At 38.2% G+C, this 26,362-nt stretch overlaps 1 protein-coding gene and 1 pseudogene across 1 annotated transcript; one reads left to right on the top strand and one right to left on the bottom strand.

The window, feature by feature from the left end:
* Nucleotides 1-10,301: 10,301 nt before the first annotated feature.
* LOC101308895 lies at nucleotides 10,302-12,550 on the top strand (annotated as a pseudogene).
* Nucleotides 12,551-13,762: 1,212 nt separating this feature from the next.
* Nucleotides 13,763-16,726, bottom strand: LOC101310328 (CASP-like protein At3g53850-like). The gene is made up of 3 exons (XM_004302663.1): nucleotides 16,296-16,726; nucleotides 15,516-15,648; nucleotides 13,763-14,499 (listed from the first exon to the last, which is right to left on the bottom strand). The coding sequence occupies exons 1-3, from the start codon at nucleotides 16,424-16,426 to the stop codon at nucleotides 14,296-14,298; spliced, it is 468 nt and encodes a 155-aa protein (XP_004302711.1). The 5' UTR covers nucleotides 16,427-16,726; the 3' UTR covers nucleotides 13,763-14,295.
* Between the last annotated feature and the right edge of the window lie 9,636 nt (nucleotides 16,727-26,362).

Below are 26,362 nucleotides of genomic sequence, written 5' to 3'. Positions count from 1 at the left end.
CAAAGCTTTCGCGATCAGGACAAGAAACAGTGAGTTCCATTTGGTAATTAGCATTAGTTCATATATGCTTTAATGATAACCATATGTTATAAGTGTTTTTATAAGTAAAGTTCGATCATGAATGATTTAAGTGAAAAGCTAAGACATGCTTTGATCGATGCCCACCAGTTGGTGTATGAATTTTGGGGATGGATGTCTCGATCAATAGGAGCTAGTGGAGTTTGTGTACGTGTAAGTTATTAGTTTGTATGTTATGTGTTTCACATAGGTCTTAGTATATGAGGCGGCGGTGTCGCGTCCGATTATATTCAGCTTTTATATCTTTGTTTTGTAAGTGTATGAGATGCATGCATGTAGATTTTTTATTTGTAACTTGATTTTTATTCTAAACTCATAGATCACAAACTTACCAACAAAGTAACTTGAAAGAACATATATGTATAAGATCACCATTTGATCAACAATGACATGAAAGATAGTTACCTTATCAACACATAGAATACAAATAAGTAGTCCAAGTTTTACAAAGTTTATATACGTAGAAACCCTTCTAAAGTCGATAAAAGTTGACTTAGCGATAAGTAAACCGATTGATTAAGTTGCATGATTGCGTCTGAGATGTATAGAAGGTTAGCTACTACGTGTAGACTCCAAATAATGGATATTTAAATTTCAATTAGACTCACTTAATAGACATGAGGTGGTTGTGCCCTTGACGTATTCTGAAGCAGTTAAGTGTTGACTTCACCACATATATGTCGTAGCTATTGGTTGTGTGTGGTTTGTTTATAAGTTTGGTTCAATTGGTTGGAAGGTACCAGTGTATAGATGCAATGACACGAAGTGGCAGTTTATGTGCAAACACGAAAACAATGTCGAATTTGATTAAAAAACACAATTGTTCGGTTTTTGAAGTTTCATCTGATCATGTCATGGCAGCTAGATTGGACCGACCAGGTATTTCTTAATCAAGCTCAAATCATTGGATTGGTAGCTACGATGGAGTCAGCTCTGTGAAAATTTTATATGGAAATATCAGATCATTTGTTTGGTGTTCGATTTGTTCCGATCGCTTACGATCTGATCGATCAATCTGGGGGAGAGTTTGAGCTGCGCGCATGTAATGTTAACTACCACCAAGGAACGAAAAATTTTAGTATACCATATGAAAAATTCTAGTACCAATCTGATATAGCAGAGTAAATGGAAAGAACTTAAAAACTACCACTTTGATGATAACTAGCTTGTTTCCCATTGCAAACAATTCACCCCATTCACAATATTACCAATTTTTCAGTTATATATAAACCAGTTTCACAGTACAATTGCAAAAGTAAGGCTGTGTATACAGTATCAAACCATGTAGGTAAGATCTGCAGGGTTTAAAAAACATATATTCCTTTCATTATTAAACAAACTTCTACTACAGCTCAAGATGACTTGGCATAAGGTTATATTCAACATAAATAAGGATCGATGAAGGTGACTGAAATGTATCTAGCTCCAGCTTGGTTATGAAAAATTTGGATCATCAGTATATATATATATATCATATACTTGGTTACAAAGGTCATGCAAAGGGGGTAAAATTTCTAGGGGTAAGTAAAGTGTAGTTATCCATCAATATAAATCGTGACATGGGTAACAAACCAACGACGTGAACTTGGGGGTTTCTTTCAGGAGCCGAAATGTATGAACAGATGATGTCATGGATTCAATAATCGATTAGTTTTGCTTATCATTACTTACTACAAGTTACCTAATTAAGCCTCCTGATGATGACAACTTGTAGACAATAGAATAGACTACTGCCGACACATTTGATCAATAAGAACGACTTCTATCTAGCTAGTTACTTAGTTTATAAAAATCTCACATCAAAACATAGTAACTTTCTGGGCCATTGTTAACTGCTCTATTGAGCTAACATCACGGAAGAAACGAAAACAGAAATTGTAAATGTACAACAGTATGAAGGAAAACGAAGTCTGGAACTCTGGATATATATTATAACTGATCTGATACTTACGAACGCCGACCGACAATTCAATAACAGAGAAATATATAAAACTGAGAACTTATTGGTCCGACGGCAATATAATTAGTACAAACACGTGCGTGGGTCTCACACATGCAATTATACATCTTGTAATCAATAATTTTCTATCATGGTTTAAACTGTAAGAGATTAGGGTTTACACAGCAGCGAGAAAAGGAAACCAAAGAACTCGTGGTTTTGTGATTTAGCTTTTTGTTCTGTTTTCGTTAGAATCCCGATGAGGTCATGATGCGGGTTTGTTTGTTTTGCATCAGGTTAGGGTTTTTTTTGTTGGTTGAAACTTGAAAGTGTCATTATGTGATGTAGGGAGGATGATAGAGGAGATTCACGAGGAGCAAATTCTTTGCTCGAAAACTCTTTTTCATTTTGTTGGCTTCTTAACCCACCACACTTCCTAATGCGTCAGTATGCTAGCTTCTTGAGCAGCTGCAATACTGTTATATATAGTTATATACACTGCAGCTGCTCATCTCCAATGAGGATCGGAGCGGAGTCTGAGAGGGTCCAGACCAGACCATCCCCCCCCCCCCCCCCCCCAAAACCATTCCTAAAACAGTCTAATTAAATGTTTTAGCTTAATTGAATAATTTTGTAGTTATTTTTTGTTCAAGATCATTAATAAACCCCCTTATTTCTGAACAGTCTAATTAAGCTTCATAATTTACCTTAATTGTAGTTATTTCTTATTAACAATAATTGATAGATCACCAATAAATTAACGAAATAAACGACTGTTTCAAACACTGGTAGGAAGTTTAATTTCTATAAGTTCTTTCCCTTTAGGTTATATTATGTTTATTATATCAAATTTGAAATGGCTATCATATATTTTCCTTCTTTATTTCAAAGAGATTAATATATATAATTTTATTATTCATTTTTCATATGCTACTATTTATATTTTGGACCCCCAACTCTTGAATCCTGGTTCCGTCGACCCTAGCTAATAATATATTAGGGTTTGCAAAATGAAAGAACTGGTTCAGCATCGATGCACAAGCCCCAAGGCAAGGCTGCAATCTGCAATGAACAAAGTGTAAAAACAAAGCGTATTGCAGTAGTAGTACGGAGGTGGAGTGTACATGAAGGCACCAGACCAAAAGGAGCGTTCAACAGAGAAAGGGCACTTTCCTTTCCTCAACTTCTTTGCCAAAACCCTAATCGAATCTTTCCCTCTTGATTTCTATATGGAGGAGTAGTAGAAGCGAAAACCATAGACGGTCTATTTTTGCAGGAATTATTTGCACAGTAGTCGACTGAGACAAAGGGTGCTTTGTCGGGGAGACACACCATACCTCTTTGCTTCTTTTCTTTTTCTTCTTCGATTTGTTTTGTTCCGTCTTTATTGTATTGGACCTTAACCCAAGTGCCAAAGAAGAAATTCAGATCGTCCATGAATCTATGTCACTGAAAGAAACAAATTAAGCTGCAGGTGGATGAGAACGATGGTAAATTATTGAACTGATCAACATATATTTGGAATGTTTTGATGTTCTGTTACTGTGATTTGTCGATGATCGAAATTTGGGACGATGTTAATCAAGTATTTACCCGATTGATCGATATTCTTAATAATTTTCCTTCCTGAGAATGAGATATGAAGGTTACCGTCACTATTATCTGCTTGAAGGCTTGCATATATATGTCCAATAATAATAGAGCTAAGGTTATTCCAAAAGTCGAGAAATCCCAAGCCTTATCTTTCTGGATGGCTAAAAACCTAAAATGGCAGGAAAATCAATTCTTAATTAGCTCACCAGTTACCATGCCTACCAATTCTATTATTGCAGTTCCCCTGGTGAATAAAAGATCCTAACCCCAAACCCACGAGTCCATGCAGTAGTTTCATCAAACTTTTGCAACTAACTGAATAACTGCCCTCGATATATCATGATTGAGCTAGCTGAGTATCAATTTTGTATCTCTGAGTTTCCATTTCCACCATCGATGAGCCCGCTCGCTAGTCATTCATCTTCTCTCACCCTTTTCCTGTAAACCCTCACTTTATTCTTTACACAAAAGCTGCATATATATACATGTTCTTTTGGTTCCGGGACCATAAATCATATCGAAAGAGAGCAAAGATAAGAAGTAATAGAGCCTGTACAAGTCTACATGGAGCGCAGTGCTACTTGGTATTCATGCTTTTACAAAGACGAACAAAACAAAATGATTTGCATTTCTGCAGTAGAATACTATTCCTGAACAAGACAAGTAACTACTGCTTTGCTTCCCCAGTAGAGCGGGCAATATTTGAGCACGCGTGCGCCCCACTTATAAAAAGTCACCATCTCGATCGTCTTCTAAATCCTAACCTCAACCGCAGCTTGTTTATATCAAAGGGTCCGTACTAGAGGAGGTTCTAGCTTGGTCGATCAATGAAGTTCACCATATTTGGTCTGCATAGTGGGAGGTTCATGGCCTTTCAAAGTATGTTTCAAGTGGTAATCATATGATTATGGTCCAGGAACTGGAAAAAAACAAATGACTACTACTTGAAGCTTTCATCAGTTAGTGGAGAGAGCATGTGGAAGAGACCACACTAGGAATTGTGAAGGAATAGGCTAGGGTCGTGATGATTGGTATGAGGGCTAGACATGTATAGCTTAAAATTTCAAGAATTTAGCTTAGCCGGGCACATGACAGTCTATTCTAATAAGAGGTTTGGAGATATATGTTGGTTTATTGATAAGCTCATATTGTCATAAAACATATGTTTAAAAGGTCGGCAAAATGATAGCATGCAATAGCAGAGAGCTTTGGCTTCGATCGGCAGGGTCACCAGCCCAAGGCAAACTGGCAAAGTATGGTTATATCATTATATATTTATATTACACCTTCGCTATCTGAAGTTGCAGTCAAATTAAGTGTGCTATTTAGATTCAAGAGGAGCATATGATAAACACTGCACGCAATAATAAAAGGACTTGATAATGTAGATTTTGCAAGTCTCGCAGCTAGTCTAACAGAAACTTACGTAAGAATTCTAGGACAACCAGGTAAAACCTATAAATTTGAGTCACAATTAAACTGATTAAAGTCAAAATGAACGATCATTGAACTACAATCCTAATCTAATTAAGGAAGAACTGACAATCTCTGTTTCTAAGCGCTCGGGCGTCACTTACACTTGGTGACATGTTTATAACTCTCCAACTAAGAAACTCTTCTTAATTAATTGGAGACTTCGGGGACTTGTAGATACCTCCACTAGCATGACTAATACGTTATGTCACCAAACATAAGTAACACTTTCTTTGTAGACCCACAAACCATGATGGAATTAACCGCGAAATATATACATCTCGTTGCCCAACATACAAGTTACCTCGATCATGGTAGTCGGAAGCAGCCAAGACCTCGCTATCAAGCCATCTTTCAGGCCTAGCCATAACCAAGATGTCTCCACAATAAGCTAGCTTTTATATGCTTTGAATGATACTTTAGCAGCCCACATTGGAAAACATGTTTAAAAAAAAAAAACATTATGTCCTTATAAAATGAGACTCCTTCGCACTCACTACATCTTGTTACAATCACTTGTAATCCTATTGGGCCGCAAGATCCACATAGTTTAAGTTTGAGGCAGCCCATCAGTCGAGGCCCAAGATTATTATGATACAACACATATATTAGAGGCGACTTAAAATCTCTTGAGGCCCAATGATGGTCTTAGAGGATGTCATTATATTTTCAAAATGGATCACTCAAAAAAGGTCGATCTCATAAAAATTATGGAGCAAATGCTAGAATGTCCATTGACCCTTCGTTGTGATATTTTATAGCTTGTGTGCTATAAGTCGTCTGGCTCATCACCGTGAAGGCTATAGTCTAACAGACACATATTTTCCTCCTATATATTCTCTTTGAGATTAATTTATCCCATTTAGAGATCAAAACAGTGGTGTCACTTCATTCTCTATTATACTTGGAAGAGAAGATTGCACAGGCTGTTCGCATAATCTCCTCGCCTCTTACATATCCAGAGATTCTAGAACAAATAATTCTAAATCTGGAAACTAGATAATTGTCAATTTAAAAACCACTATGATTGGATTTAAAATCCAAGACGTTGACATGAACCTAAGCCCTGATGTTGCCAGAACCAGTTTTCAATCCAAGTGGAGCTTATCTTTTTCTCATTGTTCGTTGCATTTGATGATCGAGTTCAAAAGGGGCCGTAGTATTGACCACATCAATTGAAACGTTGACAGTGTTGCAGTAGAAGCCTGGTGTCGCCCCCAGATATATAAATGCTCCATTGAAGCTTAGTTTTCTTTTGCTTAGGGTTTGGAGTGCTTTCGATGACTGCCTTGAAGCTACAAATTCAAATGGGAAAAGAAAACGACATGGTCGACGGAGATTGAAGATTGATTTTCAGTCGTGGGATTGGCCGATGATGCAGGCAATGACTTCATGTGCGACAGAGACACATATGAAGAAGTTAGAGTGATGAAGCAAAAGCTCTATGTACAATATGATTCATCCAATTAATAGAATAGAGATATCTATGGTTGACGAATGCCAATTTTCAATTAGAACGAAAATTCTTAATAAGATTGTTGATATATATTGATTATGATAGCCAAACAGTCACAAATGTAGAGTTAGTCGATTTTATACGTACTTTCTCTCATTTACATCTTCTCAGTCTTATAATTTCTTGAGTTATCGTTTACCGAAAAGTTAGAAGGACTAATTTCAGGTCATTTTCATAGATTGTTGACAGTTAATGCTTAAACTTTAGAGTATTAGACATACATGCAATCCGTATAAATGAGCTAATTCGATCGTCCAAAGTTTCTAATTTTTTTGGACGAATAAATAGACTAACTAAAAAGGTGAACAGATCGACTAACTATTTAGTGCATGCGAGGATATGTCATTTGTTCTCATATACAGTTTTGGTCGACTCAGTCCAACCGGCCATGTTTCTTAAGGAGGGGCGGTAACATATAAAACTAGAGGCAGCCATGGCAGGAGATGGTTTCACTTAACCTTTTCTTAGATGAACAATTATAGATAATCATGGTGTATAAATAATCTTATTTTAGCGTAGACATCCAGCTATAATATGGTTTTGTATCACATTCTTAATTAGGCGTGACGCCTCCTAAAATCATTGTTAATTCCTCCATCAAATACCTTACTTTGAAAATCAAATGTGATCAAACACATTTAAAATATAGTCGATCAAGACAGCATGACAAACATTGGTGGAGGCCAGTGGCGCCACTAGTTTGATGAGAGACTCACTCTTCCTCAGAAAGCTCATAGAAAGTTTGAAACCATTGAAACCAAACCAAAACCTTCATAGAATAATTGACAAATTCTGGTAAAATAGAGGATAATAGAGAGATTTGGTGAGATGTAATATGAAAGATATGATTATGCTATGGTTTGGATAGAGCTTTCAAAGTCGTCGTGCGGGTTTGCGTTCAAGTCTTGCGTGGCTTGGCTTCAAGAGCTGGACTCCAAACCTCATTCACTACACGTCACCGATCCATGGCCATCTCTTACCCTTTTTAAACCCATTTGCCATTTCTCATCTCCTCCATTATTCCAGAACAACCAAGCCAAAACCCTAAAGCTGAGTCCTCAACCCTAAAGAGCTCTTTCGTTGATTCAAGAAACCAAAGTTGCATTAGATGGAGGGTTTGATTCCATTTGTGTATAGAGCAATAGTGGAATACAAGAACAACAATAGACAAGCTGCAGGTGGTGTTTTAAGCTCATCATGGTTCAGCGAGTCGCCTTCTGCTGCCTATATCCGGCTTCCCGGAGATTCGGGCCGGTTCCAGAATTCCGATATTCAGCGGTTTATGTCAGATTATAGTGGGATTAATTCTGCGCCTTCTTCTTCTACTACTGCTCATGTTATGATGTCTTCTGGTGTTCAATCTCCTGTTCGTCGTCGAGTTGCTATATGATGGCGATCATCATGAACTCATGGTTGGTGAGTTGCATGCCGGAAGAAAGCTGAAGGTGTGCAACCTGGTCAAATATATATGGTGGTGGGTGAAGTGATGATTGTACTTGCTAGCTATTTAGATTTTTATTTTCAACTTTATATCTGGGGGTTGCAAGTTTGAAGCATTAAGGGTATGGAAAACCAAAAACCCAAAGGGGGCCATATGCCTTAACTTCAACTTGGTTTGTTGTAATTTGTTAGTGTGGATTATGTGAAAGAATGTAATGGAAATGTCAAATGTAAATGCATGTTGATTGTAATGCTTGGCTGGGTAAAGTCGTGCGTGAATTTGTGACGGCCGAAGGGCCATATTTAGTAGCTGTTAATTCAAGTTGACAGTTGTTTCACTTGTTTGTAACTAGCTATCGCCATTTCTTTGCTTTTTTGATCTGCACGCACTTATAACCGGAACATCTTCAGTATGCGACATACATCTACATATATATACAACATAAATGGTTAAAACTACATGTCCTTGATACCGATGCATGAGGGTACCCATATATAAATAATTATGAATGGCTAAGGACAACAAACAAACAACGACATAAGCTAGTAAAGAAAAAAGGGAAACGCCCGCAGCCAACTTATGGAGAACCAAGCAGATCATTTCTCAAGATTGCGATTAAGGAGGTTAGAGGCCTATTGGCGCATTTTTGAGAGCACAACCTCCTTATTGCAAGCTTCGTCGCTGCATCCGCAACTCATCCTTTTTCTTTTTTTGGTCAGAATGACTATAATTCTTAACATATACTGAACGATCATTTTTTAGAAAATGATTCAGAACACCCACGTACACTTTAATTTTAATATGTAAGTTATCAATTTGAATAGTACATCTCAACTAAATACTATTGTTTTATAGTTTGTTTAGAAAGGGACGGGGGTTAGCAATTCCGTTTCAAAGAAAGCAAAAGAGAAGAGCATACTAAGCAAATTTGGGTAACCTGTTGCGCACTTGAATCCGACAAGTTTTTAACCGACAGAATAAAAAAAATCTCATGGGAAATTTTTTTTTTGGTTACATAAAATGGTGGTCAGGATGTACTACCACTCCGGGACCTAGAGCATGTCAAGGTCAAGACCCCTCCCGTGGGAAATCTTTTGGAAGACGCAAAATTTTCCGATGACTAAACAAAATCGAATCGCTTTGGATCTAAAAACTTCCATAGATTATGGCATTTACTTGTGCTTCCGAGTCATCCAACGGGATTAAGAGAGGTTAAACTCCTCCCTAGAAATGTCTTTTAGTACAGATGTCAGAGATCATAATCATTCTCCTTAGCAATCGTGTTCATCTGATGCACATAAAATAATGGTTGCGTCCGGGGGACAAATTCTTCTACTTCCAAAGTTTATAGCAGTACTCCACATTCCATTGAGCTGGCCATATGATACCCTCAAGTTTTATAGCACAAAGCTAGAAAAGGTATCTAGCTAAAACCAAGTGAAATAGAATGTTTATAATTGATACAAGAAGTACAAGTTAAGGTATATCTACTGAGAATCTATATGTAGTTGAGATTTCACTAAGCACTTACAGTAGGATCAGCAACATGTCTGCAACTCTGCATTAACTTTTGATCAGGATTTCCAGGATTTCCAGCAACATGTAGGGGCAGATGTTGTTAGGGCAAGAGATAGACATGAATGGGATTACTTGATCCCATCAATTGTGTGTTTGCATAAGCCTGAACCCGTCATGTCTCTTTTTCTCTTGATCGATCACCATGTGTTTGACAATAGCGTAGTGACATTAGGGATATGAAACTAGGGATAGTTTAATTTTCAAAAATGTAGATGATCGATAAATTTCTGAATCCGTCGCTAATTAAAGTAGAATTAGAGTTCCTGGTGCAAGAGATAACGATTTTTACCAAATATTTAAAAAAAAAAAACGATTTTTACCAAATTGTATCAAAAGAGTGACATGCAAACTTCCTCCCTAAATGAACAATATCAGTGATACTATAAACAATATTGCAGAAAATCTGTCCACGAGCCTGAGGTTACCAATTTCACACAATACTATTCATTTCTGAACACAAGGATCTTCGCCGTAAACATTTCCGCCTTCCATGGAAACCTTAAACACTAACACCTTTCCATATGTACGAGATTAATATGACACCAAGATTTCAGTATACGAGAAACAAAGTACTGCCAAGAAGTATACATTATACAAAATACAATAAACAAATGCATAGAACTGCAGTAATTAACAAGCCTAGCTTGCACCATTTTCCTTTCAGAACTTCACTTCCAGCTCCAATGAGGAATGTTAGTGTGGTTTCTTTTCTACTCCTCAAATTGGCAATATTATGGTGCACAACCGCAAACCGTTGTCCGGATTGCGGCCACACCCCCGTGCCATATCCATTGAGCACGGGGCCAAACTGCAGCGACCAGTCGTACAAGGTTCAGTGCAATGCAGGAACACTGTGGTTCCACACACTCAAAAGCTCCTATCCAGTCACATCCGTTGATCCACTAACGCAGCGGATTGTTATCCAACCACCAGGATTGGCCAACAAGAACACTTGTATGGCAGCTGATTTCCAGTCTCAGGGAATTTTGCTGGACATGAACCTTCCCTTCAACATTAGTGCCAGCAATACTGTAATAGGCATGAACTGCTCAACTGAAGTGTTCACCACCAACTTAAACTGCTCCTCCAATAGCATATGCCACGACTACGTTAGGTATGTTGTGACATTTTACTAGCAGTTGCTTCAGTATCAATATATAATTATCTTGTATATGAAAACAAAAACATTTTTACATAAGCACGATGATAACTTATTTTCATTTTGAAAATGTTGTAATTCTCCAAAACTAGGCGCAACCCAATGGCAGCGTCAGCTTGTGGGAAGTTGTCATTATGTTGTTCATTCAAAACTGGTGGATCTCAAAATGCCTACAAAATTAGGGTTAGAAAGGAACGTTGTGTTGCGTATGTAAGTTTTGTGAATCTGGACACTACGTTAGATGTGAGCAGGTGGCCTCAGCTTGGGGTTGAGATTCAATGGGCGTTGCCGGAAGGGCCAGGATGCAAGTTACAAGTAGATTGTGGGGGTTTGGCAAACTCTGTGTGCTTGCCGGCTCCGTCTAGTGCCAAACAGATGAAGTGCTTGTGCAAGCCTCGGTTCAAATGGGATCCCATCAATGGAATATGTCAAAGTATGTATGCATATCTCTGCATCATATTATTATGTTTGCATTATCATTTACCTTTATAATAGCATATCATAAACTTGATCGTCTTTTTTTTTTTTTATTAGACAGCAAGTGTAAAAGGTTGAGAGGATGCAAACGGACAAAAGTCTCTAGCCCCAGTAATTGGAGGTATGCATAATCCTACAAGAGCTAGATAGATCCTTTTCTTTAATTTTGAAGTGTTAAATTTTGTTATGATGTACTACTATATATCTTCTTATTAGGGTCGGCCTTTGCTGTGCTTACTATGCTAATTGGAGGATCATATGCCTTTATAATCAAGCGACGTGATCGAAACGTTGCAAGATCAGCAGTGTAGCTTGACGAAGTTCAGAGAAGACATACTAAATGCCAACAATAGTGCTGGAAAATCTGCCAAGATTTTCATAGGGAAAGAAATCACAAAAGCAACCAACAACTTCTCCAAAGACAACCTTCTTGGCTCCGGTGGCTTCGGCGATGTCTTCAAAGCCACACTTGCCGATGGAACTGTCACAGCAGTCAAGAAAGCCAAGGCTGGAAACACCAAGGGCATGGATCAAATTCTCAATGAAGTTCGTATTCTTTGCCAAGTAAACCACAGAAGCCTAGTCCGGTTAATGGGTTGTTGTCTCGAGCTTGAACAACCCCTTTTAATCTATGAGTATGTCTCAAATGGTACCCTTTTTGATCATCTCCATGGAAGCTACCACAGTGCCACCAAAAGGGTACCGCTGACTTGGGCTACAAGGCTCACAATTGCTCATCAAACAGCTGAAGGACATACTTATCTGCACGATTCAGTTGAGCCGAAGATCTACCTCCGTGACATAAAGTCGAGCAACATTTTACTCGATGAAAAGCTTAATGCTAAGGTTGACGATTTCGGTCTGTCGAGGTTGGCCGTGACCGAATCAAGTCACATCACAACATGTGCTCAGGGAACCCTGGGGTACCTGGACCCCGACTATTACTTGAACTTTCAATTGACTGACAAGAGTGATGTCTACAGCTTCGGAGTTGTGCTGTTAGAGCTGTTGACCGGTAAGAAAGCTATTGATTTGAACAGACAAGAAGACGAGGTGAACTTGGTGGTTTATGTTAAGAACATTACAAGGGAAGAGAGACTAAATGATGCTATTGACCCTAAGCTTAAGGATGAGGCTACCACAATGGAACTGGAGACTATGAAGGCATTAGGCTCTCTGGCTGCTGCATGCCTGGATGAGAGGAGGCAAAATGGACCCTCGATGAAAGAAGTTGCTGATGAAATCGAGTACATTATTAGTATCGTTACAAATGAGGTTTCAGCAACTCAGGTCTAGCTGCAAACAACAATTTCAGCACATCACATCCTATTATATATTTATGTTTTTGTCCAAAATCATTTTGGTATATGCTTCACTATCTCAAAACTCAGAAATATAACTGGTTCAACTTATTTGGTGAATGGAAACCCTTGAGGTACATCTTGGACCGTCGATTTAACTAGTAAACCAATCTACGTATGGTTTCTAACACAATCCTAATGTCAAGTTAAATAATATAAATATTATTGAATTAGAACTAAATATTATTGAAACCAAGAAAAATCCTCTGGAACTGGAAATTGGGGAGTTACATTGTAATGGGTTGCTCAACAGAGTAGTAGGGTCTCGGATCTTGAAATTTTAAGTGGACAAGGGAACATACTCGTGCAAACTTGCAAAGACTGATACGCATTCCAGCATATCAGATTTTTGTTCATCACAATCAAGTAACGATTCATGAATGAGCAAAGGGCATTGCACCTGTGCAAAGGTTTCAACTTTCAAGAGAATGTCCAAGCCAATGATCCAAGTCATCCAATGATAAAAGACTGAATATGCCGTTATTAATGTTTTGTGTCACAGAAGCAACCTGTTATAATCTTCATGCCAGGTTTAAGCATAGCAAAGGCTGCATAAATTGAAGGAGACAAAGTTCTAGTCTGTACAGCCTAACAGTCTATTCAGTTTTGACACAGCTGCACTAACAAGGGTTTACAGGCAAATGCAATAGACCCCAAGTAGATTTGAACGAAGTACGGAACTACTTTCACCAAGTTGGATCACATACCTAAGGGTAGCTGGGGAAGAAGTTTACAGCTTCAATTTACTAGAACCTTCTTTATTATTTTACATTTCACAGTGACCATCTACATTCTTTACATCCAATTGATAACCCTGATATATCAGTACCTAAATTATATGACCTCTAAAATTTGGAACAAGCTATAGACCCCAAGTAGATTTGAACGAAGTACGGAACTACTTTCACCAAGTTGGATCACAGACCTAAGGGTAGCTGGGGAAGAAGTTTACAGCTTCAATTTACTAGAACCTTCTTTATTATTCTACATTTCACAGTAACCATCTACATTCTTTACATCCAATTGATAACCATGATATATCAGTACCTAAATTATATGACCTCTAAAATTTGGAACAAGCTATGAAAAGGAGAAGAGAATTAAGAGCAAACCTACAAGATGACTACAGAACTACACTGAGCCAACATTTTCTTAAATAGCACTATCAAATTTGGTCTATTCATATACAAATCTCAAAGACAAGTCCAATACTTTGATGCACGAATCAGTTTTACCAATTGGTGCACTTAATGAAGCCTATTAGTTCAATGTATCCACAAAATGTATCCACAAGTTTCTATTAGCAATTCTCGGGAATCAAAATCATTTAGCCTAGCCTTGTAGGCTTGAAGGGTAACCCCATGCACATCAGCTCAATGTAGGGCAGTTAAACTCCCTAGTGGTATAATAACAGACTAATCAGCATGTAGTTTAAGTAAACTCCATGTAGATCCTGAAGGTTTGACAAACTAGAAATGGCATAAGGTAGATTAAGCTGTGATGCAGGTGCTGAAGCAACATGACTGGACAGAAAGAAACTCAAATACCAGGATTCTGAAAGCTGCCCCAGAAAAGATAAGGCCTGTTACAGAAAACTTTTTCATTTACATTGAAAACAAATGAAGGCTGTAACTTACATGTATGTCAGCAGCAGGCCAGAGGAGGAAAAAACAAGAATCTCTAAACCGAAGCTAATAGGATCCAAAACATCACATGAGAAGATATGGCAATAAAGGCCCAGGTAAGGAAAGCAAAAGCCACCGATATCTGGAACTTCTGGCATGGTATATCCCATTTTGAAGTGCAGAAGTCAGTGTCCTTGGAATAAAGGATTACTATTCCGGCTGAAGCGCTTGCAGCAGCAAGTGATAAAGTAGCTGTTACCTGTACAATTTGAAATGTTTATTTATTCATTTGATAGGAAGAATCAAATATGTCCACATAACTAAATAAACCAAATATCCAACCTAAAACCTTCCATCAGGAGAGACGAAGATTAACCATCTAATTATAAAACAGACTAGCAAGAAAGTAGTGGTCCAAACAACATAATAAAACAAAAACCCCCAAAATTCTTTCCATCAGGAAAGATAAAAGTTCAGTCATCAAATTAAAAAGAAAATAGCATGCAAATAGCAATAATTCGTGATTTCTCTCGAAAGAGGAAAAAGTAAAGTTCCGTCCCCAAAACAATGACAAACAAATGCTACAGTATGTAGCTCTTCAGCCAATGCACATACACATTCAGCTTGAGAGAATGATATCCACAATGTATGCATGCATTCCTCACCCACGATCAGGACAGAAGTCGTGTGCCAATTTTATTGATGATTTATAACTTTACCAAACTCAAAATAGGACAATAGTCACCTAGTTTCTACCATGTAATGCCTTTTTCAGTTGCTGTAACTGAATAGTGCCAGAAAGTAGACCTTCTGGCTGTCCATGTAATGCCTTTTTCAGTTGCTGTAACTCAATAGTCACCAATCTACTTGAAAAATCACTCGGACAATGCAAAACCTTTTGACTACAAGAAATGTGTGGTTGGTAATGCTTTAGGTGGTACCTAAAATGCTTGATAGAGTTGGTCGAATTAAATAAAAAGTAATTTTTGTGTCAAAGAAGCATTTTGTAAGTGCATCTTGGAGAAGAACTTAATTGTTTCATCAAGGAGCCGCTGAGTGAACTAATAGGAAGCTTGGATTTTGAATTTGGCTGCAGTACTACAGATAAAAGAGTTTCATATTGAGGAACTCCCAAACACGCCCAAGATACAATATCTGCCACAATTAGCAGATACGCGTGCATATATCTGATTCCTAAGCAAGACAGAATTTATACAAAATATTAAAAGATGCTTGGAACGTTAAATGAATAGAGTATAAAATCAAGAGACATACCCAATCACCGACAACAAATAGGCTAACTAGGATTGGATTTTGGAGGTCTCTCTTTCTCCTCAACGCATAAATATCAAGACAAGCAAGCCCAAAGCTCCATAGCACTTGAAGCCCCATTGACGCAATCAAATAGCTGAACCATAAGACAGAGATTAACTTAGCATTTCTACAGAGTAGTTAAACATAAGCAACCATAAGCAATAATCGATCAGCATTGCAAAACAAACATGTAGCAAAAACAAATATGTCAAACCACTATCACTTTCAGTCTTTAAACACAGGGTGTTAATGACAGGGTAAACCTAAGATTAATGTGGCCGCAGGTGCCAGGGCAGGAAGAAGATGCTACGAAACAAGGTATCACATTTCAAAACACCAAGGCAATATATCTGTAAATCACTCAACTGTGGACAATTTCTGCATTTACATATCAACAAGGCAGTTTATATATACATTAATCTCATCCTAAGTGAAGCAAATAAATCAGATGAAACCTCTCCGCCCGACCTAAATATAGTTCTACTATTTAGTTGCATCAACAACACTACTTAGTACTGTTTGAATGTCTATTTCAACCACATATAGTTAAGCAATCAGTCCAAGAAAACCAGGAGATTAAGAAAATCATAATCTTTACAACCAAATGCGGCAAACCAAGACTTATCAAATTGCAAAGCATCATTCTCATAATCAAATAGCTATCTCTGACCAACAAAAAATAAGTCAGAGAAAAACTAAAATTTAAAAAAAAAAAGAAGGAAAAAGAAAAGAGGAAAGTACCAGAAGGCGGTGAATGTGGCGAAGCGATCGGCGGAGAGCATAACTCCGATGGCGGCGGAAGCGAACCCGAATTGGCCGATTCTGAGTAGTAACCCAGTAACCGACCCTGGTCTACCTATCAACTCCTTCATTTCTGACCGGAACAAACTCCGAGGGCCCTTTCTCCGATCAAAGGGCCCCAATGCAAAAACCCTAGGCTTCACAATCCAGCTACCTCTCCCCCAGTCTCATCCATTTCAGAAACTTTCAACCAAACCGGAGATTCAAGTATAGAAATGAGTGAGAGGGCTGCGATGAGTTGGATTCCGGTCAGTTTGGGAAGATCTCCGCGCAGAGTGTGTTGTTGTGGGATTTGGTCTTGGAAGGAAATGAAATGGAGAAGAAAACCCTAGTGGGTGTGTGGATTGTGTGTGCTTAATTTGGGTAAGAACAAAAATGGCTGGAAAGAGAGGTGTCCGGTGGAGTCTCTCTCTCTTTAGTCCTTCCTCATTTACCTTGTGACGGTGAGGCTCGCCAACTGACACTTCCTACGTGGACTTACCTTTTTCTTTTTGCTTTCTTTCTGTCATTTGGGAAAGTCGAGAGAACGGTTGCTTTTTTAATTTTATTTCTATATTTTTTTAGAGTGTATGATGTTTCAGAGTTACTAATCGGTGTTAATCAACTACGTAACTAATTAATTTAAAAAAAAAAAATTGGGAGTGAGGTAGCTACCGTCACGGTTACGTTAGCAAGTTAGAAACACACATGTTGTTTGAAAACGGTCAACGGGCCCCACGGGTACACACAAGTCTAATAATGTTGATGTCCCCCACATTTTAGCCACCTGTTGAAGATCGGATATGAGGTTTTAACAGAAAACACCTCGGTATTAATGTGTGTGGTACAATTTTTTATAACCCAATAATAACTTGTCCGTTTTCTGAACACCTATATGTTGGGAAAAATAATATAATGGAAGTAACAATTCAAGCCACACAAAGGATAAATATGCAAAGATGTAAAAGAGTAGAGAAAAGGGAACACCGGATATAACGTGGTTCGGCAATATGCCCTACGTCTATGAGGCAGCAATAACAAAAACTTCCACTATGAAATAATGGGTACACAAGAGATACACAACTTCAAGAACACTACTTGAAGGAAACCCTCTCTCACACTTGTTTTGCTATTAACTACTCTACACTCTCAACTTGAAGTTAACACTCTTCTCTACTTAGAAGATGAATGTTTCTCTCTTGGAAGAGATGCTTAAGATGGATGAGATGCATTAAATGAGCAAATGACCTCTCCTTTTATAGGCTAAGGAGGAACCATCTAGACCTCTCATTAGTGCTCTCCCAATAAATGGTGCTTCATGAATCTTCTTGTAGCTCATGCCTTGACCATAACTGCAAAACCATTCATGTTCCTTATGTAATTCATGTAACATTTGTGTAACTCATGTAACTTATGTAACTCATAAAACCTTTCATATTATTTTCATTACTATTTTATTTATTTTGGTCTGGATATTATAACAATCTCCCCCTCCAAACGAACCCGGGGAAATACGTGGCAAGACTTCTACTTGAAGTCCATCCCAGCGAACTTGTTGCAGTACTCCAACTTTAGTCAACATATATGAAGTATTCTTGTTGGTGTGAATTTTCCTCAACTGCAAAAGTTTCTTTGACACTACATCTCATATCTAATGATAACGTAGATCAATGTGCTTAGTGCGAGGGTGATAAACTGTATTTTTACTCAAATGAATAGCACTCTGACTATCACAATGTACCACATACTTTTCTTGCTTCACACCCAACTCTTGAATAAACCTTTGCAGCCATATCATTTCCTTGTTTGCTTCGTTTGCCGCTATGTACTCGGACTCAGTGGTGGATAAGGCAACACACTTCTATAACTTGGACTGCCATGATACAGCTCCCCCACAAAATGTAAATAAGTACCCAGAAATGGATTTTCTGTTATCAAGGTCCCCAACTAAATCGGCATTTGTAAAACCCTCCAAAACAGGTTTGGATCCACCAAAAGACAAACATAACTTTGAGGTGCCCCTCAAATATTTGAGTATCCACTTACTAGCTCAATGCTCTTTGCCAGGGTTAGATAAATATCTACTAACTACTTCAACTACATGAGCAATATCTGGACGGGTACAAACTATGACATACATAAGACTACTAACAGCTGATGAGTAAGGGATACTTGCCATCTTGTCTTTCTCCTCTTGTGTAGTTGGCCTCTTGTGTAGTTGGGCATAATAATCTGTTTAACTTGAAGTGATTACCTAGAGGTGAGCTCACTGACTTGGCTTCTTTCATGTTGAACCTTTCAAGCATCCGTTCAACATACCTCTCCTATGACAACCATAATTTATTTGTCTTCCTGTCACGGGTAATCTCCATGCCCAAAATCTGCTTAGTTGGACCTAAGTCTTTCATATCAAAAGACTTTGATAAATCTACTTTCAACTTGCGAATCATAGAAACATCTTGCCCCACTATCAACATATTATCAACATAAAGCAACAAAATTATGAATTTACCTCCAATGAATCGCTGAATGTACACACATGGGTCTGTATCAGTTCTTTTGTATCCATGACCCACCATGAATGAGTCAAACTTCTTGTACCATTGCCTTGGCGCTTACTTCAGCCCATACAAACTTTTCTTTAGCTTGCAAACCATGTGCTCCTTGCCCTCGACCTCGAAACTTTCCGGTTGCTCCATGTATATTTCTTCCTCCAAATCACCATGTAAGAATGCCATTTTTACATCTAACTGCTCCACCTCAAGATCCATGCTAGCTGCCATGCCCAAAATAACTCTGATAGATGTCATTTTGACAACTGGTGAGAAGATTTCATCAAAATCTACTCCTTCCTTCTGCCCGAAACCTTTGACAACCAAGCGAGCCTTGAACTTTCTCAACTGTTCATTCTCGCCCCTCTTCAACTTGAACACCCATTTGTTTTTTAGTGTTTTTCTGCATTTAGGAAGCTCCATCAACTCGTAAGTGTCATTTTTCAACAAGGACTCCATCTCAGACTTTATAGCTAACATCTACTTGTCGTCGTCTGCATGAGTCTTCGCCTCCTCAAAGCATTCAGGCTCTCCATCATCAGTCAACAGAATGCATTTAGAATATGGATTATCTCCATCACTGGTGAGCAAAATATATTGAGAAGAAGGATACTTGGTACTTGGCTTCGGTACTCTATGAGATCTTCGAACTGGTGCTTGGGCATTTTCTTGTTACTGCTCTTGATCAGGCTCCCTATGATTATGATCCTCCTGAACCTGATTCTCCTGGTCATCATTTGCAGCACCTGCAGCTTCTGCTTCTGTCATATTAGGGACGTCTTCATTAACCATTTCTTGAGGTTTGTTAGACTCTTCTTAGAGCAGGGACAAGTCATAAGTGAGGCGCTTTGCATTTTCTAATATGTTCTTGTCAAAATCCGCAACAGTTTGATCCTCATGGAACACTACATCTTTGCTTCTGAATAACTTCTTAGTTATTGGATTCCACAACTGGTAGCCCATCTCTTCATTACCGTACCTATAAAAGATGCACGGCACGCCCTTGTCATCTAGCTTCAATCTTTTCTCCTTTGGAACATGTGCAAATGCTTTGCACCCAAATACCTTCAAGTGAGAATATGTGTCACATCCCGACCTTTAAATTTTTTACCTTGTTTACTAGCTTGGTTATAATAAGAATTTTACCGTCTCCGTCATTAAGGTTATAGTTTAATTGGTCCCTAAAGGGGTTTGGGGGATGGTTATTTTCGGAGGATTATTCGTAAGAGAAAAATTTGACGACGGTAAAAATAGTATATTTTAGCTAGTAAAAAGTAATTTTTATTAGGGTATTATTTTTCAGGGTGTTTTATTTTGGAGTGGGTTGGTATAAGGGTATTGGACCAGGTTGGTGTGAGGCCCAAACACCATTTCTCCTCTCTCTCTCTGTTCTCTTCTCCCTTCCGACTTCTCTCCCGAGCTCTCCCAACCCGAAAACTTTCCGACAGCCGTCCGCCGCCGTCCGGCCGAGATAGGAGGCGTGCTTGGTGTCGATTTGAAGCTTCGAGCATCCTCTACAAGTTTAGATAGGTGGAAGCTTGTGTCGCGCCGCCTTGAAGGAGAACGATCGCCGAGAAGTCAAGGCTGTGCGCGGGGGCGTTCTCGCCGGAACTCCTTTTTCCGGCCACCAAAATCGAAGCTGCCGGTCTCGTCTTGAAGCTCTCCCTTCCAGCAACAAACCCCTAAAATGATTCATCCTAACTCGAGTTAGGTAAGGAGAATTAAAGGTTTAACGTTCTAGGGTTCTTTTATGATGTTTTCGTTTGATTGGCATAGTTAGGCTTCAAATTGGGTGTTGTGCTAGTTAAGAAAGTTGTAAAGTAGGTTGAGAGGAAGCTACTATTAAAATTTGGTGGGCATTGGAGGTCGCCGGAGTCGGCCTTCAGCCGCTACTGTGGGGGAGATTTTTATGGTTTTAAATGTAGAATATTTAGGGGAGTTTATTGATATGAATTATGGAATTTTTGGATGAGTTTTGGATAGGTTTGTGAATTTCCGAAGTTTGGTAATTTTGGCGGATTAATAAGGTAGAATCCGGCCGTTGGATTAAAGTCATATAATATGTGGAAGGGTGTAGTTAAGGCTGCTGGTTTTAGTGTTGAGGTGTGGACCGTATTGAAGTTAGGTAATGATGAGCGTGAGTATGGCTCTCGGTTAATTTTGCCTATTTTGTTTAAATATTAGAATTTTAGTTGGGAAATTAATTATATATTTGTGCAAGGGTTCGAGAAAACCTCACTGGAGTGGCGATTTGGATTTCGTCGGGCTTATGCCTAGAGTTGTGAGTGGACTTTTGTTTTAAATAATATGCATGTTATGGTTCATGAATGAACAATTAATGTTGTGGAGCATTTTGATGTCATTGTAATTTTGACGATTTTATTTTTCTTGGAGAGTTACCGAAAATAGGATTTTCGGTGGATATAAATATGTAATTATGAGAGAGTATGTATATAACAGCTAGCTAGCCCTATGTGTCTGTCCACCTTAATGACGTAGCATATAGCCGCATTATGGTGTGACATGAGCGTTGGACGCGAGCGTAGTAGCCCTATATGAGTGTTTAATTCATATAGGGGGTATGGGTACATATTTATACACCCGTCTGTCCACCATAATGGCGTAGTGTAGCACCGCATTAAGGCGTGACGTGAGCGTTGGACGCGAGCGTAGTAGCCCTATATAGACCTATGAATTTATATAGGGAGTATGGACGTGTATAAATACATACATATATTATAGAGCCTGAGAGGCTCGATATTTATGAGATAAAAGTTTTATCGCTTGCAGCATGCATTCAATTTTCCTTGGAAATTGATTTGGGGAAACATAAATATTTTATTCGTTAATTTATTTTTGTACACTCACTCTAACGTGTTTCAAATGTTTTCCCCTGGGCTCTTCGTTTTAAAAATACCAGTTTGCAGGATTGCATAGTTGAGGTCGGGCGTACATGGAGAAGTGGCATAGTCAATAGTATAGCTTCCGCTCATTATATTTCTAGTTCATCTCATTTCAAATAGAGTTGCTCTAAACTGTGGTTGTTGGTTATGAGATTAAATTGTTAGAGTTAGTAAATAAATTGGGAGATGTTGTGTTTTGGGGAGCACGAAGGCTCCAAGTGTTTAAGGTTGGATTTGGATTTTCAGAAGTGTGCGCATGTAGTATTAGAAAGGGTTGTCCATTTTCAAGAGAGGTTATGTCGAATTTTTGGTAAACTTTCCTTGGAGGTGGTCCCCGCAGGATTTACTTCGGGTTTCAAGGTGAAATTCGGGGTGGGTCCTGACAATATGAAGCGCTTCTACCAGTCCACACACTCTCTAGAGTCTTCAAGACCAACGGTACACATGGTGTTCAGTTGATGAGGTAGCATGCGGTTGTCACTGCTGCACCCTAAAACTCTTTCGCCAGGTTAGCCGTCTTTAGCATGCTTTTCACTTTCTCCAAGATGGTGTGGTTCATCCTCTCTGCTACACCATTATGTTGTGGGGTGCCAGGAACTGTCTTTATGTGTCTAATGTCATGTTTCGAACAATAACCTCTGAACTCGTTCGAAATGTACTCTCCACCATTATCATTGCGAAGACACTTGAGGGTTCGTCCCGTCTCCCTCTCAACCATGGCATGGAACTCCTTGAAGGTACGAAACACCTGGTCTTTTGATTTCAACAAACACAGTTAATACACCCAAACCTTTTGTGAAGTATCATTAATAAAAGTGACAAAATATTTGTTATGACCTAGTGAATCAACTTCCATGGCGCCACATACATCTGAGTGTACTAGGTCTAAAACATTCTCTTTCTTTGTAAATGTATTAGCAAAACTAAACTTATGTTGTTTACCAAATAAACAATGATCACAAGATTCAAGTGAGGTACCTTTGGCAAAGGGAATAAGAGACTGCTTTGCCAGAACTTTCAATCCATTCTCACTTACGTGGCCTAACCGCTTGTGCCATAGACTTGGAGAAGAGTCATCCGCGACATTCAACTCCCCTTTGCATATCTTGCCATATGTCTTGTAGAGGGTGCAACACAACTTCCCTCTAGCCACCACTAGTAATCCTCTGGTAAGCCTCCACATTTGATCTCCTCAGTGATGATGAAAACCTTCTCGATCAAGCATGCCGGTTGACATCAAATTGAGACGTAGGCCTGAAACATGTCGAACATCTTTCAACATCAACTTGTTGCCCAAATTGGTCTCAAAGCAGACATCTCTAATTCCTGCAATCTTGGAGTAGCCTTTGTTGCCCATCTTTACAATCCCAAATTCACCACCTTTGTATGTCTAGAAAAACTCCTTATTTGGTGTGGTATGGAAAGAAGCTCCGAAATCAACGACCCATGCAACACCGGGAGTATTGTCAACATGTAGGCATTCTCCTTCAAGACAAAGAAACTCATACACATCATTGCACACGATAGCGGTTGTGTTCTTTGCGTCATCCTTCGGTTGATGAGTATTGCTGTCTCGCACCTCCCTTGAATCCTTTTTCAACTTGTTGCAATTTTTCTTCATGTGCCAAAGATGTCACAATGATGGCATTTTCCGTTGAATCTCGTCCTGGATCGGCTCACACTCCTTCCATGGCCTCTAGGTCCTATACTCTTGCTCCTAGCTCTATTCTCCGCCACAAAGACTTGGCTATTGTCAGAGGTAGAGGGTTTTCTCCTTGTCTCTTCATTCAACATGTTACTTTTAACATTATCCATAGTCAATTTACCATCATGAGCAGAGTTACTTACAATGATGACAAAGGTCTCCTAATTGTCCGGCAACGACCCCAACAACAACAATGTTTGTAATTCATCATCGATCGTCATCCCTATGGTCGTCAATTGATTGATTGTACTTTGGAAGTTGTTTACACTACCAGGACAAGCACTTTAGCCGATGAAAAATTTTCGTCGGCCTGTTAGCTTAATTCGTCGGCTAAGATTTCGTCGGGAAAAGGTCGTCTGTGATGACTTTAGCCGACGAAAAAAAAAATTTCGTCGGCTATAGTCTCGCAGCTTAGCCGACGAAAAACATGTCGTCGGTTTTTTTCCCAGACTTTAGCCGACGAAACAATTAAGATATTCGTCGGCTAAAGTCTGTAATAAAAATTTTTTTCCCAAACTATAGCCGACGAAATATAGTATGTTTCGTCTGCTAAACCTTATAAAAAAATAAAAAAATAAAAAAAATAACTATAGCCGACGAAATATAGTCTGTTTTGTCGGCTAAACCTTATAAAAAAATTTAAAAAATAACTATAGCCGACGAAATATGGGTTCCACTTGTGTGCCTTAAGGTATGGATACCCAACAAGTTTTGACTTGCTATAGCAGGTTAAAGCAAACTAACACCGTTAACTCTCCGTTAAGTCTCTCTATATCTACAGTTTTCATTAGAAATATCTACCATTCAGATGAGTAAAATCACACAAAAGTAGACTTTCTAGAAATCAAAATGATTCTTGAGACTGTCTACAACTATCATAAGAAACATCTACTACTGTCATGAAAAATATCACAGAAAATGTTGCAAGTCGAAAGACACATCTACTGTTTTCATTAGAAAAGTAGACTTTCTACAAATCAAAATTGTTCATGAGATTGAATCAACCCAAGGTAAAATTTGCAACTCTACATTTAACATAAGATACATCTACTGTTTTTATTAAAAATCTCTACCATTAACATAAACGAAATCAAAGAAAAGTAGACTTTCTAGAAATCAAAATTGTGAGAATGAGATTGAACCAACCAAAAGTAAAATTTTCAAGTCTACATTTAACATAAGACACATCTACTATTTTCATTAGAAACGTCTACCATTAACATAAGAGAAATCAAAGAAAAGTAGACTTTCTGGAAATCTAAATTGTTCTTGAGATTGAAGCAAACCAAGGTAAAAGATGAAAAGTCTAGATTTAACATAAGACACAACTACTTTTTTCATAAGACATGGCTACCACTAACATAAGAGAAATCAAAGAAAAGTAGACTTTCTGGAAATCTAAATTGTTCTTGAGATTGAAGCAAATCAAGGTAGAAGATGCAAAGTCTACATTTAACATAAGACACAACTAATTTTTTCATAAGAAATGGCTACTATGTTAAATCTAAATTGTTCTTGAGATTGAATCAATAATGGAAGGTGAAAGTTGCAAAGTCTACATTTAACATAAGACACGTCTACTATTTTCATTAGAAACGTCTACCATTAACATTAGAGAAATCAAAGAAAAGTAGACTTTCTGGAAAATTAAATTGTTCTTGAGATTGAAGCAAATTAATCAAGGTAAAAAATGCAAAGTCTACATTTAACATAAGACACAACAACTTTTTTCATAAGAAATGGCTACCATTAACATAAGAGAAATCAAAGAAAAGTAGATTTTCTGGAAATCTAAATTGCTCTTGAGATTGAATCAATAATAGAAGGTGAAAGTTGCAAAGTCTACATTTGACATAAGACACAACTACTGTTTTCATGAGAAATGTCTACCATTTAGATGGGCAAAATCACAGAAAAATAGACATTCTGGAAATCAAAATTGTTCTTGAGATTGAATTAATGAACATTCACAAAATGAAAATTGACCGTCTGATGTGATCATTATAGTGAAACATAGCTATGGTATAAAATTCAACTGGATTCAACATTGGTCGATGCTCGATCAAAGCGGTCAACCCTAATTCATCTTCACTTATCACACGAAAACTATCTTACCTACCTCTTCGTGACCTAGTTTGGTGGATTCTTCAACATAATAAAGTGTCACATAGATGAGACATAACCACCCATGTAAAACTTTGGGGACGTTTACCACCCGAGGATAGGGCTCTCCTTATTGAAGCATAAGTATAAATAGGGTTGACCACTTCGATCGGGGCCCAAACATTGGCAAATTAAAGTGTATTTTTTCTACCGTAGCCATTATTTTACTATACCGATCACATCCTATTTCACAAGATTTTTGAAAATTTTTGCTTCCTCTATATAGTTGGTTCACAAAGTTGTACACTAGCATATAACTTACCAAACAAGTTATACCACATTAGTAGGCACGTTGTAATTCCAATGACTAAAATTCAGACGCAGTTGTGAAGTGGGTCCCGCCAGTGGTCTGTGACATTTTTCGGTGAATTTTTCCGACACTGGAGCTATTTTCTATGCATTTTTAAAGTTTTGAAATGGTAGAAAAAATATAAAACTTTAATGACATGGACAGATTAGTGACTTATGACGAATGAGGTCGCAACATGTGGCAATTAGTGTTGAATTTTCAGAAAAGGAATCCCCCGAAATGGAAACTTACCATTCTTTTATAGTAGATTTCCATAAATAGTAACTTTTGTTTTAAAGCATAACTGTCCCCCTAAAATGGAAACTTACCCTTCCTTTATAGTTGATTTCATAAATAGTAACTTTTGTTTTAGAGCATAACTATCCCCCAAAATAGAAACTTACCCTTCCTTTATA

Source organism: Fragaria vesca, linkage group LG6 (assembly GCF_000184155.1).
Source record: "Fragaria vesca subsp. vesca linkage group LG6, FraVesHawaii_1.0, whole genome shotgun sequence".
In the NCBI taxonomy this organism is placed as follows: domain Eukaryota; kingdom Viridiplantae; phylum Streptophyta; class Magnoliopsida; order Rosales; family Rosaceae; genus Fragaria; species Fragaria vesca.
This window is presented reverse-complemented; position numbering and strand designations above follow the sequence as displayed.